At 36.8% G+C, this 20,905-nt stretch overlaps 1 protein-coding gene across 2 annotated transcripts in view; it reads right to left on the reverse strand.

Annotated features, from left to right (window-relative positions):
• The window catches only part of LMLN (leishmanolysin like peptidase), a gene marked incomplete at both ends in the record, with an annotated part of 75,638 nt that overhangs the window by 42,008 nt on the left and 12,725 nt on the right, over positions 1 to 20,905 (reverse strand). For both annotated transcript variants that reach the window (XM_079704931.1, XM_079704932.1), the window contains 6 exons: positions 2,053 to 2,158; positions 6,231 to 6,409; positions 9,501 to 9,624; positions 10,120 to 10,202; positions 11,418 to 11,448; positions 12,081 to 12,178. In XM_079704931.1, coding sequence (XP_079561057.1) covers positions 2,053 to 2,158; positions 6,231 to 6,409; positions 9,501 to 9,624; positions 10,120 to 10,202; positions 11,418 to 11,448; positions 12,081 to 12,178 — 621 coding nt within the window. The remainder of the gene's footprint in view (positions 1 to 2,052; positions 2,159 to 6,230; positions 6,410 to 9,500; positions 9,625 to 10,119; positions 10,203 to 11,417; positions 11,449 to 12,080; positions 12,179 to 20,905) is intronic.

Genomic DNA, 20,905 nt, shown 5'->3' on the forward strand with positions numbered 1-20,905 from the left:
AGGCTTACCTGGTATTGAAAGAACCAGGAATGACTGTATTTGATAGCTACAGCATATATAACTTTATAGGGAATAAGTGTATTTGTTAAACATTTAATTCTTAGCATCCTCCAGGATGGTTTTTGAGACAAACTAGTATTTTAAATTTCCTAGGTTTTTACAATTTTTTAAATAATTCAAATACACAAAGAAGTTTAAAAATCTAATAGAAACTTATATATACTCTTTAAGAGGATTTAAGATATTAGTTTTGCCACATTTTCTTCAGACTTTTTTTTTAAGAAATAAAACACTGCAGAATAAATATCATTGAAGGCCCATTACCTTCACCCTTTCTCTTCCCACTTTTCCCAGAGGTAATCACTACCTTAAAGTCAATGTACATAGTAACTCTCACACATGTTTTTATATTCAATGATGTCTGACTTTAATTTGAGATTCCCTGATTGCTAAAGTAAATCTGAATATGTTCTCATATACTTCTTGGCCAATTGGACCTTTTCTTTTGTGACCTGCCTGTTCATAACCTAATTTACCTCATGTCTGGGACCTCTGCATTCATGTTCACTTATATACTAGACTTAAAACCTGCCGTTTTTTTCTGGTTCTCTCAACATCAATTATCTATTGTTTTTGGAGCTTAAAGCTTAAAATGTTACTTAGAATGATGCTCGTCTTTCATCACAATAGCAGGTTTGACTTACTTTTTTAATAAAAGGAAAAGAGATGATTCATTTTAGAATCTCCTGAACAGAAGTGCTATCTGGATACACTAGAGTTTCACTGAATTATCCAAGGTATTTGCTGATTTAAAGACTGAGGTCATACATAATAGCTTACAAAATAAGACTAATAAATGATAGCCACTAATTTTATTATACCTTACTATGTAGAGCATGGTGCTAAGCCATTTATGTTTCGTCTTATTTAATCTTCAAGAAAAAAATCCATTGTAGTATGTACTACTATATTCATTTTATAGATGAAACAGAGGCTTACAAAGGCCAAATAATTTGTAATAGATCCCAAAGATTTTTAGCAGTAAAGCTAAGGAGATTCACACCTAGATCTGTGTGATCCATTCTCTCCCTCTCTCTTTTTTTAAATAATGTACTCTATAGTGGGTGCTACCATTTTTTTTTAATTTTTGTTTTTTATAAATTTATTTATTTATTTTTGGCTGCATTGGGTCTTCGTTGCTACATGGGGGCTTTCTCTAGTTGCAGTGAGCAGGGGCTACTCTTCTTTGGGGTGTGCAGGCTTCTCATTGCAGTGGCTTATCTTGCTGCACAGCACCTGCTCTAGGCATGTGGGCTTCAGTAGTTGTGGCTCGCGGGCTCTAGGGCACAGGCTCAGTAGTTGTGGTGCACAGGCTTAGTTGCTCCGTGGCATGTGGGATCTTCCCAGACCAGGGATTGAACCTGTGTCCCCTGCACTGGCAGGCAGATTCTTAACCACTGTACCACCAGGGAAGTCCCATTCTCTCTCTTAATCACTGCATTTTACTCCCATTTATTTTCTAAACACATGAATGACATCAGAAGGACATTTCCTAGGTTTTAGGCAACTTTATTTAATTCCCCAGACATACCGTAAAAGTTTACTACTCTGGACCAATTGGGGAAAAGCAAAGTTCTGAATCAGTTAGTATACATAAAATTCAGAAAGTCTAAATAGACCAAGAACACTTTTAGAAATGAGATCTCTGTAAGAGATAAGAAAGATATATAATTAGCATATCAGCTATCATTTTAGATGAAAGTGAATTTTTTTTAATTACTAAGTTTTTTCTTAAGAAGCTTAATCATTTTTTCAAAACTCCTATTTGCCCAATGGATTTACTTGTTTCATTATTTTAGGTAGTATAACTCAACCGAGCTGCTTTCCTAATCATTAAAAATTGTCTACTGGCAGAGGCCTAATCAACTAGGTTTTACTGAACACGATCTAAGAAGCCACAAAATCTTAAACTTTAACATATACATCAAAATGAGAGTATAATCAGAAAATCAAGGCATGAAGGAGAGAACAATAGTTAACAGCAAAATTTACCAGGGCATGAATAATCTCATGTTTCACTGTAGACAGCATCCCAAAAAACTCCTGAGGCTGGGTAGAGATCATATTTGGACACAGGTTAGCATATCCTGCAATCGGCCTGTTAAAACAGACATTAAAATTTTAATATTCCAGGACAATATGTATTATACTTATTAATACATATTGTATTAACCTATCTTTTTCTATCTATCTTATTAACCTATCTTTTTATCTATCTTATTAACCTATATTTTTCTATCAAAAACTGATCAAGGTCAGAAAAATCTCTGTGAAATATCAAATGTCATTTTATAACATAACATCTAGCTTTCACTATCTTTTACTTTCAAGACATATACCTGTGTTTTCCTATGACATGGCTAATCAACACCTGTTCCCTCAAGAGGATAGAGTCAGTTAATTATACTTCAGTGTGAATTTGTAAAGTATGTCAATATGTACCAAAAAAGGGAATGAACTAAAAAATTTAAATTATAACACTATTGTACTTGCAAAATTCATTTCTGACTTCAGCATTTCACTATATATATAGGCACAGGGACAGACAAGTAGGTAGAGAGGAAAAGTAGGTACAAAATAGGACAATAAGCAAATCATTCAGGTTGCTGCAAGTTGCTGAACCTTCTGATTCCCATTTCACTATCCCGTCTCCTGTCCCAATAATGCCTTCATTAACATAAAATTTTTTTAAAAATTTATTTATTTAAGTAATTTATTTTTGGCTGTGTTGGGTCTTTGTTGCTGCGCATGGGCTTTCTTCTAGTGTGGTGAGCGGGGGTCACTCTTCGCTGCGGTGCGTGGGCTTCTCACTGCGGTGGCTTCTCGTTGCAGAGCACGGGCTCTAGGTGCGCGGGCTTCAGTAGTTGTGGCACACCGGCTCTAGAGCACAGGCTCAGTAGTTGTGGCGCACGGGTTTAGTCGCTCTGTGGCATGTGGGATCTTCCCAGACCAGGGCTCGAACCCATGTCCCCTGCATTGGCAGGCGGATTCTTAACCACTGCCACCAGGGAAGCCCAACATAAAGTTTTTTATCTTCTTATTATCTTCTTTCATACAGTATTCTATACCTTCCAGAATCTACAGAATTCTATATCTCTTTCTGAGCCTAGAACTTGAGAGTCCAAGAGCTCACAAGGACCCACAGTAATTCAATCAGTTTCACCATGCACCCACCTGCCTTTCAAAAGCTGTGACAAACAGTAAGGAACCCCAAGGTATTTCTCCCAACACTACCTCAACATTTTACCATAGAAATACCACAGGCCTCCCCAAATGGTGATGGCCTATTTACAGAGTAACATTTGCCTTAGTTAAAAAAAACATACAGTGCACTTTCTTCATACTTGAAAACAACAGACTTACACTTAGAAAAGTATGAGTATAATTCACTCACCAAAATATTGCCACGGTGACCTCTAAGATATAAAATAAACGTCACTATCAGGCTTAAACCCTGTCAGGGACTTCCTACTGCATTTAGAATGAAACAGCCCTGTCTACTTCTCCCTCCAATGCATCCCCTGAAGTTCTCATTCTCAAACACAGTTTCCACTGGAGTGGCTTCTAACAGCAACAGGTAGACACAGCATTTTCCTAACATAAGCTCTTTCTCTAGCTCTTTATTTGGCTGAAGCCTATCGATTTTCAGGTTATATCTAAAGTTTCACTTTTTCAAAGAGGCCTTTTTTGCTCAGTTGATCTAAATTATGTTTCCCCCTTTTGTTCTCTTTTATGTTGCAACACCCTGTCTTTTTCTACAAAGTATTTATCATATTTGAAGTCACATGTCTATTTGTATCAGTATTTAACTAATATCTGACTCCCTCTGTAATTTGTAAGTTCCATGAGACAGGTACAAGTGTCTATTTTGTTCACCTAGTCTGCTGGCAACATATTAAGCGCTCAAATATTTATGGAATGAATTAACGCAATATAGCAGTTTTGAAGGAAAGTTTCACTTCTATCAAAAAGATTCAAAAAGAACAACTTAAGATATTGGTCTTCTAACATCAACATTCTCCTAATAAGAAACAAATATTTTCCCCAGGTATGAGAATACATACATGAGTAGCTTCAGATTCACTGACACGAGGAACATTTATTCTTTCAGCTAGTCATTCATACCTAAAGTGAACCAAATGTTCAAGTGTCTTAAAGAAACATAATAGCAGTGAAATGAAAGTGAGATGCATCTCTGGGCTATGGGATTCTCATCTATGTGATAACTCCCATGTTGGATTCTCTCCCCAAAAGACAATTAGATACTTTAAGTACTTTCAGTATTATCAGACGCTGAAAGGAGCTGAACTAATCTAGACCCATCTCAACATGGGATTTTATATCCCTCTCCCTACTTCCCCAGGGAAGCCATTCTGTTCCTAATACATAAGGTTCACTTTAACATGTCTTTTGTTTAAAAAAGTAATAAAAGCTCATTGGAAAAAGCTATATATCTAAACATATAGAAATGTATGAAGAAAAAAGTAAAAATTCCCTATTTTACAAACTACCACCACTAAATTCCACTATCACAGGTAACTGCTATCAACAATTGGGGTGCTTTATTTTTTAGAGTGACCAGCCATCCTGGTTTGCCTAGGTCAGGGATTTCCCAGGATATGGGACTCTTAGGGCTAAACCAAGGGTACTCCCGAGAAAACTAGGATAGCTGGTAATCCTAATTATTTTTGACTTTTACCTTAGCACATTCAAGTCCATACGCAGATTTTTAAAACAAGTATGAAATCGTATTATGTACACTGTTTTGCAATGTTCTTCTGACACTCAACAGTATATTAAAAATGAGATTGTGTGTGTGCACCATCCATATGGTTTAGGTCAAATTAAGATAAAGAGCCATGATTTTGCAGCACTGCTATTATGAAGGTGTATTTCTCAAAGGCATCTACTTTAAGAAGTATCTCATTTTATCAAGTAACTTGTCATTCATTTAGCACTTCAAATACCATATTTCCTTGATATTGAGACACCAGTAATTATAAAATATCATAAATTTAATGACCGCTTCTCAGGAAAAAAGGAACAATCTATTAAATACATATATTCTTTTTACTAAACAATAGTACATATACATCTGCAAAACCATATAGCACTTCCTTCGTCAGTAATATATTAAATATTTGACTCGATGCATTCTCAACATTCAGAAGCTAAAGATTTTTGAGTTTATTTCATGGATCAACAATTACATAGTAACATGCTAACAGACTGCTTTCATAATCCATGATGCTGATTTTGACCTCCTTACCACCTTCAGTATTGACAGTATAACTCTGAAGCATATATTAGTGTTTCCTTTGTATTGGCTACTTGGTCCTACTAATAATTTCATTTTTTCCTTAAATTAATTAGATATCAATAGAAGTGAAACAGCTCTTTAAAGTCAGCTAGTATTTTGATAGGTAGATGAATGTTCAGGAACTCAGCAACGGTCCTTACATTCACTGGACCACTGAATGTGGTCACATTAACTCTCCTAAATTTGAGAACGTCACATACAAACTATACTGAGACATACCAGTTTCTACTGCCTTTAACTGATTTGTCTGGTGTGTAACAGGCAATCTTCTGTATGCATAACAAGTTTATTTAAAGGCTGCTTCACTGAGAAAAATTTTTTGAAATATTTTTTAAATAAAAAAGAGGACTCTTTTTTTTTTTTTGGCCAAGCAGCATGTGGGATCTTAGTCCAACCGGGGACTGAACTGGCTCCTCCTGCAGTGGAAGTGCGGAGACTTAACCACTGGACTGCCAGGGAAGTTCCGGGACTCTAAATTTTTTAGAGACAATTAAGCTAAGTGAACGACATAATTATATGACAATTAGATGAACAGTTATTTTGAACATCTTACAGTTTAGCACAGAAGTGTAAAATTAAAGTTCAAATTGTTTCCTTAGAGAGGTGTCATCACTTTCAAAGAAAGTTCTATTGACAGCAGACTTCCTTTGGAATTGGTACTTATATTAACATATGCATAGCAGTTGTATAACCTGGTTCCCCCACCACACCCCAATCCAGGCAGTATGCCATTTCTTACTACTGGAGGTAATCTGGCAAATGCAAGCTTCTTTTACTCTCAACACTTAGAATATGGTTTGAGTTCTTATTTTAGATCTTATTGGGAAATAAGTCTCAGGGGAAAGTTTACCTGTCCATTTTTGCTTCCTGCTGACAATAGGCTGCATAAGAGATGATGTTTTCATGGCTGCACCTCTCAGTGGCCAGAGCACCAACATAAAGAACAAAGTCTGCATCCTGGACTCCCTCTTGGTCTGGCACACCCACTGCTCCACAGGGCCACTTACCCCCACAGCAGACTCTGCATTGCTATGCTCATGGGGGACAACAACGGAAAAACAGACCAGAGATGAGGTTAGCTATCAAGACTTTTAATTTATAATGAATCCAGACTCTAAATATGTATGATTTAATTTTTATTTATTATCCTTCAGCTTTTATCAAAATCCATACCTCTCTCTACTCAATTCCTAACTCTAATTTTAAATTTATTTTGTTAAAATTTCTACTTTATATACTATAATCATAAATGTATAATATTAATTAAAACAAACAATTGCTATTTATAAAGGGCATCCAACCAGGGTACAAAAAAGACAGCAATAGAAAAGGTTTTATTAAACCCTGAAACTAGGTGAAAATTACAAGGGACCTTCTTGTACACATTTTTTTTAGCAATTTCCCGTGAATCTATAGTTACTTCAAAACTAATTAATAAAAAACTTTATTTACTGGAAGTATTTTCCTATTATAAGTAATTCATGTATCTTGTTAAAAATTCAGATAATACAAAAGTATATAAGGTAAAAAGTTAAAGTCATCTTGTAATATTACCTTTGTTTCTAGTTTTCTAAGCAAACTTTGCCCTTTTAACATACATTTTTTAGAGAACTTCTTCTATCAAAGTTCCTAAACAATCATAATCTCCAAATTATAAATAGGAAAATCAGTAAATGGTGTTATTTTTAAGGCATAAATGATGCTTGTAGAGAGAGAAAAGACAGAAATTCTCATTTCATTACATTGTTTACTCTTGCTTCTCTAATACACGTATTTATAATTTTAAAATTCAATTACTTTAATCTATTAATAGTTGATATTAAGAAAAGCTGTGATTTAATAGCATTCTTTCACATGATCTCTCATTTATTTAAAAAAAAAAAAATCAGGACCCCCAAGAAGATAAGTAGAAAGCAGAATTTGAAAAAGCCAAAAGAATTAAAAACCAAAATACCTTAGAAAAAAAGCAAAGAAATGTGCCTTAAAATGTCTAGGAAATATCTCTAAATGTCTTAGGAAAAGAGATAAATATGTAATTAACAGGTTGTTTTAATTTTTAAACATGTTCCCAAAACCCTCTATGCTTTCAAGAAATTTGATAAAAGAAATGGAAGCTGAGTAAGTTAGCTGTATTAGTGCCAATATACAGGGTTCTAAAAGCCTTTAGTGAGCTTCAAATACTCTGAGAAAAAAATTATAAAGTAAACTTCAACTATATGCTTAATTTTGCTTACAAAGTCAATGTTTAATAATGTATTCATTTTCTAAAAGTAATGAGAGAACACAGCTCAATAGAGAAAAGCAGCTAAAGCAATAATCATATTTTCCAAAATATAGGTATAAATAAATTGGCTTTCTGGTTTACGCATTTAAACTTTTTATATTTTTTCTGATACAAATAATAGATGCTTAATATGAAAAATCAGAACATTACAAAAATGTATAAGTTACCAAATAAAAGACCCTCATAATCCAACTCAATGAAAACCATTAAAATTTTAATGTCTCCGGATTTTTTAATATATGTATACCTCCAGATTACTTCATAATTTTTTATATGTGTGTATACACTTCTTATTTTTATTTTTTATGCTTTTATTTCAGCTTTATTGAAAGCTGAATAACCGATAATTTTTAATTTTTAAATGAAATAGGCTAACTACCCATACTGATTTACAACTTTTTTTTTCCATTTAAAAGCTTAACTATCTTTCCAAATCAGTATATAAAGATCTATTTCGTTCATTTTTTTTTTTTTTAAATATGTCTACATTTAACATTGATTTGATATTAAAATTACTTCCAATTATTTTTTTAAATATAATAGTGTTTATTTTTACTTGTTGACAGTTTGCTTTATCTATTTATTTATTTTTGGCTGTGTTGGGTCTTCGTTTCTGTGCGAGGGCTTTCTCCAGTTGTGGAGAGCGGGGGCCACTCTTCATCGCGGTGCGTGGGCCTCTCACTATCGCGGCCTCTCTTGTTGCGGAGCACAGGCTCCAGACGCGCAGGCTCAGTAATTTTGGCTCACGGGCCCAGTTGCTCCGCGGCATGTGGGATCCTCCCAGACCGGGGCACGAACCCGTGTCCCCTGCATCGGCAGGCAGACCCTCAACCGCTGCGCCACCAGGGAAGCCCCCTTTTTTTTTTTAATATTGTTCATTTATTTTGTCTGCACCGGATCTTAGTTGTGGCATGCAGACTCTTAGTTGTGGCATGCATATGGGATCTAGTTCCCCAACCAGGGATTGAACCTGGGCCCCCTGCATTGGGAGCACAGAGTCTTACCTGCTGGACCACCAGGGGAGTCCTTCTGCTTCATTCTTTAACAGCTGTGTAGTGCTCCATTATTTGGTTATGCCATAACTTAACTAATATTAATATAGGCATATTTATAGTTTTGCAAAGAATATCCTTGAACATATATTACACAGTTATAAGTATTTTTATGGAATGCATTTCCAGGTTGGGTTAAAGCATACACATTATTTTTATTTGAAGAGATAATGTTAAATTGCCCTTTAAAAATTCTGAGGTAGGGCTTCCCTGGTGGCGCAGTGGTTGAGAGTCTGCCTGCCAACGCAGGGGACACGGGTTCCAGGCCTGGTCTGGGAAGATCCCACATGCCACGGAGCAACTAAGCCCGTGCGCCACAGCTACTGAAGCCCGTGTGCCTAGAGCCCGTGCTCCGCAACAAGAGAAACCACTGCAATGAGAAGCCGGCGCACTGCAACAAAGAGTAGCCCCTGCTTGCTGCAGCTAGAGAAAGCCCGCGCACAGCAATGAAGACCCAGCACAGCCAAAAATAAATAAAATAAATAAATTTAAAAATTCTGAGGTATATAGCTGCTAAAAGATGTTTTGGAGGGCAAAGATAAAGTCCTAAGCAGGAATGATTCAGCAGCCCCAGAGATAAATTGAAAAAAGAAAAAAATAATTAAATTCACTTGAAAACCAATGAAACAATAAAATCAGCACACCTAACTGTGATTACTTTTGGTAGAGAATGAAGCTTTTGAACTTCAGTCTGTAAAATCTTCTTAGTGACAATCACAGATTGAAAATCTGTCATAAGTTTATCCTGAATAATAAGAACATTGCTAAGAGCAGGGTGAAATACCTGGAGGTGCTCCTCAGGCACTACAATGGGGCCACATTTGGTATGCTCTGCACATTCCTCAGTACAGCATCTATGGTGATCATTTTCCTTCCGTAGGTATTGGTATTGGTTTGTTGCACACTGTCTTCAGTTCATTTGTACATCAAAGTTTAATTACAAAAAAAAAATAAAGATGAGTTCACAGCAGTTAAAACATTGTAAAAAACTAGTAGCTGCTATATTTAGTTCATTTATAATAGTTACTATTTTAGTTAGAAAAGTAGTCTAAGAAAGAATTTTGGTTCCATGGCAAATCCTTCTGATCTGGGTTTTCAAACACTCAAATACTTCAAAAGCCAATACTGTACACATGAAGGAGGAAGAAAGGGGATATGGGAAAAAGGGTACAACTGTACCCAAGGAAAAGATCCAGTGGGTCACCTCATAATGGAAAATCGGGGAAAGAATGATTACTCAACAGATGCTCTTTTATTCTTTTTAAATATCTTACAGTTTGGTCTCCAGGAACCAGCATAATAAAATACTCCAGTATAAATCTCACAATTTGCCATACTGACAGAATGGGGAGGGCAGAGTACTAAACAACTGAAGAAAATGACCTGTGTGTAATGTGACATACCTACTAAGTAATATGGTGCCCGCAGGTCTACGAACCTGAAAAGTCTTCTCTAAATAAGAAACAGCTTGTGGAAAAAGTTTGGTCTAAATAAAAATTGGAAAAAAAAACCCAGTCAGAATTACAGCTAAAAGATAAACTATATTTAAAACAAGTAAGCATAGGATATTAATGACTAAGGGGAAAGAAGGAAAAAGCCTTATAATTCTGGAATATAGGTACTAGCCAAAGGTTATGTGACTAGGGCTGGGGAAAGATTGAGTCTAGGAGCAAAGGAATTTCCTCATTTACTAGTTTAGTTTGGAGGAAAGAACAGCAGAAAGTTCCTTCCCTACCCCATTTAAATAGAATATTATAAAACATAAATCACAACTATTAATCTTACTTTAAATTTGAGACTGATTTAGATTATTCCAATATGAAGGTAGTTTATGTTAAGAAAATCTTATATTTAGAAGACCTACTTTAGCCTCACCCATTTCTGTGGCCCATAATGAATTGGCTTAATGTGTGTGTGTGCCTCTGTAACAGTTAAAAAACTTATGAGGGGCTTCCCTGGTGGCGCAGTCCTTGAGAATCTGCCTGCCAATGCAGGGGACACGGGTTCGAGCCCTGGTCTGGGAAGATCCCACATACCGCGGAGCAACTGAGCCCGTGCACCACAATTACTGAGCCTGCGCGTCTGGAGCCAGTGCTCCGCAACAAGTGAGGCCACGATATTGAGAGGCCCCGCGCACCGCGATGAAGAGTGGCCCCCACTTGCCGCAACTGGAGAAAGCCCTCACACAGAAACGAAGACCCAACACAGCCATAAATAAATAAATAAAATTTAAAAAAAAAAAAAAAAAAAAAAAAAAAAAAAAAAAAAACTTATGAGGCTAGCACCTCTATAAATGACCTTGGCATTTCATACTATCAGGCCAATTAACCTTCAGGAGAATGAGCATTTCCACCAAGAGAATAGTGTTCTCAATGTTTTTAAAACATTGTCTTTTTCATCCTATCCGAAGCATGCTCTGCTCCCCTAAAACTTAAGAGGACAAGTAAAAAATAAGAGAATGATTTAATATCAAATTATAAAATGAGAAGACTAACTTAATATCAAATATGAACAAAGTTTTGGTGAGTGCATCACAAAAACACCTTGGTGATAATGAGAAATACATTCACTACCAACACCTTTTATTCAGTCATTCACAAAATAGTCATGTGTATGTTTTTCATTACTGAAGTAAAATTTACATACAATAAAATGCACCATTTTCAGTGCCCAATTCAAGCTATGAGTATTTATTACATACCTTTACAAGGTGTCTTTTCTCAGGGAGCAACCTGAAAATAATGACATAAAACATAAAGATTGCCATGCTGAGGGCAAACCACTATCTCATTTTTGTTCAGAATACAACTGGCAGGAGTCCCAAGGAATGCTTTGTGGAAGCATGCCATATCAGTCCCTCTAAATCTCAATGAGCATTTAAGAGTTGATCACATACTGTCTCATTCATTTGGGAAGTTAAAGATAGGGCAAGACATCAGCTACTCCCAATAGCTCTTCATAAACTACTACAGATTCATAATTTATCTCTTTTCTGGACACCCTCTTACTCTAAATTAAAAATTAGGCTATATCATCTCTCTGGTTAATAATTTTGTAAATGTTCTTATTATTGTATATATTAGTATTTTGTCTTATTGTTCCTCCAAGTACTTAAGTGCCTTCCAGGTCTGTTATTGACCACATAAGTAGATATACACTGGTGTGTTTAAATTATTCATGATGTATAGATTTAAATCATATCCCATGGCCTTCATCTTTCTAAACTAAAAAGCATATTTAGCTTAATTCCATTTTGAGGGTACATTAGCATCTAGTTCCATTTACGGAACTCCAGGTAACAGATGAAAATATTTTCAATAGTTTGATTCTTAATAAAAAAGATGACAAATAATGGTGTACTTACTCTTCAATACTTTTATCGTAGACAGTCTTGATTCTTAAATGTTCATTAACATCTCTCTTTACAACATGATTTGCCTTAAGATGGACCTTATTTATGACCTGAAAGAAAAGGAACAGATTTGAAAAAAATGTATAGATTAGCTAACTGAGGTCCCAACTTAAAATTAGTAAACTAAATTTCAAGTGTAATACCCAGAAAAAATATAAGAACTAAATAAACTGAGAGACAGTTCATGTCATGGATAGGAAGACTCAATATTATCAAGATGTCAGTTCTTCCCAACTTCATCTATAGATTCAATGGAATCCCAATCAAAATCCCAGCAAGTTATGTTGTACATATCAACAAACTAATTCCAAAGTTTATATAGATGGCAAAAGACCAAGAATAGCCAACAAAATGTTGAAGAAAAAAACAAAGTTGGAGGACTGACACTACCTGACTTCAAGATTTACTATAAAGTTACATTATCAAGACAGTGTGGTACTGGCAAAAGAAGAAACAAATAGACCAATGGAACAGAATAGAGAGCCCAGAAATAGGCCTACATAAATACATTCAACCGATCTTTGACAAAGGAAAAAAGGCAAAAGGCAATACAATGGAACAAAGATGGTCTTTTCAACAAATGGTGCTGGAACAACTGGATATTCACATGGGAAAAAAAAATGAGTCTGGAGACAGACCTTACATCTTTCATAAAAATTAACTCAAAATGGACTATAGACCTAAAATGTAAAACACAAAACTATGTAAAACTCTTAGAAGATACCATAGGAGAAAAACCAGATGTCCTTGGATATAGTGATGACTTTTTAGATATTAACACTAAAGGTATGATCTATGAATGAAATAACTGATAATTTCAACTTTATTAAAATTAAAAACTTCTGCTCAATGAAGGTTAACATCAAGAGAATAAGAAGACAAGCCACAGACTGGGAGAAAATATTTGCAAAAGACAAATCTGATAAAGGACTATTACCCAAAATATACAAAGAACTCTTAAAACTCAACAGTAAGGGGGCTTCCCTGGTGGTGCAGTGGTTGAGAGTCCGCCTGCCGATGCAGGGGACACGGGTTCGTGCCCCGGTCCGGGAGGATCCCACATGCCTAGGAGCGGCTAGGCCCGTGAGCCATGGCCGCTGGGCCTGCGCGTCCAGAGCCTGTGCTCCGCAACGGGAGAGGCCACAACAGTGAGAGGCCCGCATACCGCAAACAAAACAAAACAAAAACAAACAAACAAACAAAAAAAACTCAACAGTAAGAAAATGAGAGACTTCCCTGGCGGTCCAGTGGTTAAGACTCTGCGCTTCCAATGCAGAGGGCCCAGGTTCGATCCCTTTTCGGGGAACTAAGATCCCACATGCCATGCCCAGCGCGGCCAAAAGAAAGAAAAAGAAAATAAACAATCCAAGTAATACATGGGCCAAAAACCTTAATAGATACCTCACCAAAGAAGGTATATAGATGGCAAATAAACATACGAAGAGACGTTTCACATTATATGTCATCAGGGAAATGCAAATTAAAACAACAAAATATCACTATACACCTATTAGAATGGCCAAAATCTGGAACACATACTATACCAAATGCTGCCAAGGATGTGGAGCAACAGAACTCTCATTCATTGCTGGTGGGAATGCAAAATGTACAGCTACTTTGGAAGACAGTTTGGTAGTTTCTTACAAAACTAAACATTCTTTTACCATAACCACTCAGCAATCATGCTCTTTGGTACTTACACAAATGAGTTAAAAACTTATATCCAAACAAAAACCTGTTCATGGATGTTTATAGCAGCTTTATTCATAATTGCTACGACTTAGAAGCAGCCAAGATGTTCTTCAAGAGGTGAGTGGATAAATAAACAATGGTACATCCAGACAATGGAATATTATTCAGAGCTAAAAAGATGAGCTATTAAGCCAGGAAAAGACATGGAGGAACCTTAAATGCATATCAGTAAGTGAAATAAGTCAATCTGAAAAGGTTACATACTATATGATTCCAACTATATGACATTCTGGAAAAGGCAAAACTATGGACACAGTAAAAAGATCAGTGTTTGCCAGGGATGGAGGGGTGAGGGATTAATAGACAGAGCACAGAGGATTTTGAGGGCAGTGGAACTACCCTGTATGATACCGTAATGATGGCTACATGTCGTTATACATTTTTCCAAACCCGTAGAATGTACAACACGAAGAGTAAATCCTAATGTAAACTATGGACTTTGGGTGACTATGATATGTCAATATAGTTTCATCAATTATAACAAAAGTACCACTCTGGTTGGGGATGTTGATAATAGGGGAGCCTATGCATGTGAGGAGGAACAGAGTATTTGGGAAATCTCTGTACCTTCTTCACAATTTTGCAGTGAATCTAAAACTGCTTTTAAAAAATAGTCTTTAAGGGCTTCCCTGGTGGTGCAGTGGTTAAGAATCTGCCTGCCAATGCAGGGGACACAGGTTCGAGCCCTGGTCCAGGAAGATCCCACATGCTGCAGAGCAACTAAGCCCATGTGCCACAACTACTGAGCCTACACTCTAGAGCCCGCAAGCCACAACTACTGAACCCACATGCCACAACTACTGAAGCCCATGTGCCTAGAGCCCATGCTCCATGACAAGAGAAGCCACCGCAATGAGAAGCCTGCACACCTCAATGAAGAGTAGCCCCCACTCGCCACAACTACAGAAAGCCTGTGTGCAGCAACAAAGACCCAACACAGCCAAAACAAACAAACAAACAAATAAATAAATAATAGTCTTTAATTTAAAAAAATGAAGATAAGAAGACAATGGAACAAATAGTTAAAGTGCTAAAAGAAATATGTTCAATACCGAAGTGTATCTCCAATGAAACTACCCTTCAAAAATGAAGAGGAAATAAAGATATTTCAGATAAACAAAAATTGAGAGAATTCATCACCAGCAGATTTCCACTATAGGAAACACTAAAGGAAGTTCTTCATGGTAATGGAAATGACACTAGAGGGTAACTTGGATCTTGTCTTAGTTCAGGCTTCTGTAACAGAATACCATAAACTGGGTGGCTAACAAACAACAGAAATTTACTTCTCACAGTTCTGGAAGCTGACAAGTCCAAGATCAAGGTGCCAGAAGACTGGGTGCCTGGTGAAGGCCCACTTCTTGTTTCTTAAGGCCATAGTCTGGTTGTATCCTCTGGCAGAAGGGGCAAGGAGCTCTTTCATAAGGGTATTAATCTCATTCATAAGGGCTCTGCCCTCATGACCTAATCATCTACCAAAAACCCCATCTCCTAACCATTATATTGAGAGTTAGCCTTTCAACATATGAATTTTGGGGGAACACAAACATTCAGTATATACAAGATCTGTAGGAAGGAATGTGGACAAGTGGAAATGTTAGATAAGTAAATACAAAAGTCCATTGTGTAGAAAACAGTTAACATAGCAGGCCTAAGACTACTATCTTTAGAAAGACCTGCTTGCAAGTTTGACCTTTCACTGGTCCTGGAATTTGAATGGTACAGTCCCTACACTGACATAAAACTTCCCTAAGCAATAAGGCAGTCTCATTGTGCCCAAACTGTTAACAGAAATAATACAGTTTATGCTGAACATCTGTTTACTTCTCAGAGTCAGGAATGTTAGTGACTGAAATTGTGCCTACATGACCAATCTCCAATAAAAACACTGGACTCCTAGACGCAGATGAGCTTCCCTGTAGACAACAATTTGTGCTTGTTCTTACAAGTTACTGCTAAACGGATTAAGCATGTCCTATGTGACTCCACTAGGAGAGGACTCTTGGAAATGTCAACAAAAATTCAACTAACAATCAAGTTAAGAAGAGAAAAGGGTATTTAATTTGGGCCAAACTGAGGATTATAACCTGGGAGATAGACTGTCAGAAGTTCTGAGAACTGTTATGCCCATTAGAAGTCAAAGGCACAGTCATATACATTCTCAAGACAAAGAATTATACATCAAAATGACACACTGATATTTTACATAAAGTCCACCAAAGATATATAGTCCAGGTAAGCACGTACAAAGGCAAAGAGAACAGTAAGTCACTACGGCCCCCTACAGAGTTGGGAAAGAATGGTATTCTTTTAAGAAATTACATTGCTAGTGCCAGAAGAAAGGGAAAAAAATTGATCTTTACGATCTAGCAGGCATTCCCATCTTTGAGGAGGTCTGGTTAATGTGTAATTCAGATGCACACAAGGAAGGAGGGAGGAGGCCCAAACGGACACAGAGACAGAACTTTATGTTTAAATTTTCTTGTCCTGCCTTAAAATACACATTTTATTTCATCAGAAGCTTGTGTCTGGTTTCCTTCAGTTTTTGCTCCGGGAGCCTTTTCTTTTTACTGATTGCGCTTGATATGTATCCTTTCACTGTAATAAATCTTAGCTGTGAGTACAACTATATGCTGAGTCCTATGAGTCCTTCCAGCAAATCACCAAACCTGGGGTGGTTTGGAGACCTTCAACACAATTATACATGTATTTCTTTTCTTCTTTTCATTTCTTTGGAGACATTAACTGTTTAAAACTAAAATTATAAAATTGCAATTGTGAGATTTATAATATATGTAGAGTTATTATATATTATGGTAATAGCAAAAAGACAAGGAAATAGTGACACTATACTGTTGAAAAGTTCCCATATTTAACATGACTATAAACTTTAAGTAGATGTCGTAAATTCAAGATACATATTATAATCAATAGAGCAAACATTCAAAAATAGATTGCATTTTACTGTTGGTTAATTACACCTCAATTTAAAAAGTAAAGCAAAGAGATATAGCTAAAAAGTAAACAAAGGAATTAAAATACTAAAAAACAGAAGGCACAGTCAAGTGAAACAAAGAGAAAAAAAATAGCTAAACTGCCAATCCAAACCCAACCATGTCAAAAATCACATTAAATGTAAAAGGACTGAACATTCTTGTTAGAAAGCAGAGACTGTCAGACTAGACAGAGCAAGATGCAACTATTTTCTATCTATAAGAAGCCCATTTTAGCTATAAAGACACCGAGAAATTGAGAGTATAAGGATGGAAAAACACACATCATGCAAACACGAATCAAAAGAAAGCCAGAGTGGCTATATTAGTATTAGACAAAGTATATTTCAAAACAAAGAGTATTAATTACCAGGAATAAAGAGAGGGGCAGTATGTAACGCTAAATGGGTCAATTCACCAAAAAAAATAACAATGTAAAATGTGTAAACACCTAACAGCAGAGCTGCAAAATACGTGAAGCAAAAACTGAAAACTGAAAGGAGAAATAAACAAATCCACAATTATAGCTGGTGACTTCAACATTCCTATCTCAGTAATCAACTCAACACAAGTAGACAGAAAATCAGTAAGGACATGGGAGACCTGAGCAGCACTATAACTAACTTGACCTAAATGATATTTATAGAACCACCTGCCCCAACATCAGCAGAATGTACATTCTTCTCAAGTACACACAGAATGTTAACCTGGTTAGATTTTTGGCTATAAAACTTTTACTATAAAACAATCCTTAAGAAATACAAAAAACTGAAATCATACAAAGGATGTTTGCTATCCATAACTAAATTAAACTAAAATGCAATTAGGGAAAGATAACTGGGAAGTCTCCAAATACTAGAAAATCAAACTTTTTTTGTGTGTGTGCTGCACCACAAGGACTTCAGGACCTTAGTTCCCGGACAAGGGATTCACTGTGCCCCCTGTAGTGAAAGCTCGGAGCCATAACCGCCAGAGGATTCCCGAACAACAAACTTTTAAATTATCCTTAGGTTGAAGATGAAGTCACAAAGGAGATCAGAAAATATTTTTAATTGAATGATAATAAGATTACAAGCAATTAATATTTTTAAAGTAAATTTTATTTATTTATTTACTTATTTTTGGCTGTGTTGGGTCTTTGTTGCTGCGTGCGGGCTTCCTCTAGTTGAAGCGAGCAGGGGCTACTCTTCTTTGCGGTGTAGGTGTCTCACTGCTGTGGCTTCTCTCATTGTGGAGAATGGGCTCTAGGTGCGTGGGCTTCAGTAGTTGCGGCACATGGGCTCAGTAGTTGTGGCTCATGGGCTCTAGAGCACAGGCTCAGTAGTTGTGGCGCATGGGCTTAGTTGCTCCGCAGCATGTGGGATCTTCCCAGACCAGGGATCGAACCCGTGTCCCCTGCATTGGCAGGCAGATTCTCAACCACTGGGCCACCAGAGAAGCCCAGCAATTAATATTTGTGTGATGTAATTAGTGTATAGAAATTTATAACTTTAAATACTTATATTAGAAAAAATAATCTCAAATTAATGACCTAAGCTTCCATCTTAAGAAACTAGAAAATGAAGGGCAAATTAAACTCAAAGAAAGCAGAAGAAAGTAAATAATAAAGAACAGAAATCAATTAAAAGGAAAACAGAAAAATGATAGAGAAAAATCAATGAAACCAAGTGGCAGTTCTTTGAGAAGATCAATACAATTGATATATCTCTAAGCAGACTAAGAGAGCAGATACCAATTACCAATATCAAGAATGAAACAGGGGGGCTTCCCTGGTGGAGCAGTGGTTGAGAGTCCGCCTGCCGATGCAGGGGACATGGGTTCGTGCCCTGGTCTGGGAAGATCCCACATGCCGCAGAGCGGCTGGGCCTGTGAGCCATGGCTGCTGGGCCTGCGCGTCCGGAGCCTGTGCTCCGCAACGGGAGAGGCCACAACAGTGAGAGGCCCGTGTACAGCAAAAAAAAAAAAAAAAAAAGAATGAAACAGGGCATATCACTATAGACTTTACAGACTGTGATACTGTAATTTATAATAAAAAAATATATATTTGGTCTTTGTCCCATTTTTGGAATTTTCTAAGACCTCTGGAATTTTCTAAATGATAAAAGTGATCAGGTGTCTTTTGTCATGTTAATGAGGTAACTTTTGGAAGTACCTAAGGGTGGAGACTGGTTACCAGTGGAGCCAAGTATGTGAATAGAAGATTGGAACTTTCAGTCCTTTCCACCCCCTCTAACTTACTCTGAGGAGAGGAGAGGGGCTGGAGATCAAGTTCAACCACCAATGTCCAATGAATTAATCAATTATATCTATGTAATGCCTACCTAAAACCCAAAAGGATGGGGTTTGGAGAGCTTCCAGGGTGGTGAACACGTGGAGATTCTGGGACAGTGACATGTTCAGAAAGCACAGAAGCTCTGTGCCCTTTCTCCATATGTTGCCCTATACATCTCTTCCACCTGACTGTTCTTGAGCTACATCCTCTTATAATAAACCAGTAATCTAGTAAGTAAAAATTTTCTCTGAGCTCTGTGAGCCTCTTTAGCAAATTAATCAAAACCAAAGAGGGGGTTGTTGGAACTTCCGATAGCTGGTTGGTCAGAAGCACAGGTAACCACCTGGACTTACACTGGATCAAACGGGGGAGAAGGGGCAATGCTGTAGGTCTGAACTCTTAACCTGTGGAATCTGATGCTATCTCTGGGTAGACAGTGTCAGAATTGAGTTGAATTGTGGGACACTCACCTGGTGTTGGAGAGTGGCTTGGTGATGTGTGGAAAACCCTTGATACATTAGAATTGGTAACTCAGAACCCTTTAAAGACATTTAAAAGATCAAATGGGAACATTAAGAAAACTGTATTTCCATAAATTTGACAACTTTGATGAAATGAAATTCTTTGAAAGATATGACTTACCAAAACACAATCAAGAAGAAACAGATAACCTCAATAGTCCAATGTCTATTAAAGAAAATAAGTTCATAGTTTATAACACTCCAATAAAGAAAATTCCAGGCTGAGATACCTCCACTCATGAATTCTACTAAACATTTAAGGAAGAAACAATACTGTTTGTATACAAACTCTTTCTGAAAGTAGAAGAGGAAGAAATATTTCCCAATTCATTCTATAAGGCCAGCATTACCCTAATACCAATCCCAACAAAGCTACAGAAGGAAAAGAAAACAACTACAAACCAATATCCTTAATGAATACATATGCAAAATCATCAAAAAAACACTAGCAAATGAAATCCAGCAAAATGTAAAAAGGGTAATACATCATGATCAAGTGGGGTTTTATCTCAGAGGGATGCAAGACTAGTTCATCATTCAAAAAATCAATCAATGTAACTCACAATATCAAAAGAATAAAGAAGAAAAGCTACATGATTATAACAATTGATGCAGAAAAGACATTTAATAAAATTCAACACCCATTCATGACAAAAACGGTCAGCAGACTAGAAACAAAAAGTAATTTTCTTAACCTGATAAGGCACATCTACCAAAAATCTACAAACTAATACTTTTCTTTGTATTAAAATTTTTTATAGGGACTTCCCTGGTGGCGCAGTGGTTAAGAATCCACCTGCCAATACAGGGGACATGGGTTCGATCCCTGGTCCAGGAAGATCCCACATGCTGCGGAGCAACTAAGCCCACGTGCCACAACTACTGAAGCTCACGTGCTGCAACTACTGAACCCACATGCTGCAACTACTGAAGCCCGCGTGCTCTAGGGCCCGTGTGCCACAACTACTGAAGCCCGTGCATCTAGAGCCCATGCTCCACAACAAGAGAAGTCACCTCAATGAGAAGCCCGCATACCGCAATGAAGAGTAGTCCCCGCTCACAGCAACTAGAGATAGCCCACACGCAGCAATGAAGACCCAATGCAGCAAAAAAGAAAAAAAAAAATTTTAATACAATTTTGAAAGGTTACTTTCAATTTACAATTATTACAAAATATTGGCTATAGTCCCTGTGTTGTACAATACACCCTTAAGCCTATCTTATACTCAGTAGTTTGTA

Source organism: Hyperoodon ampullatus (genome assembly GCF_949752795.1).
Source record: "Hyperoodon ampullatus genome assembly, chromosome: 5".
NCBI lineage: Eukaryota > Metazoa > Chordata > Mammalia > Artiodactyla > Ziphiidae > Hyperoodon > Hyperoodon ampullatus.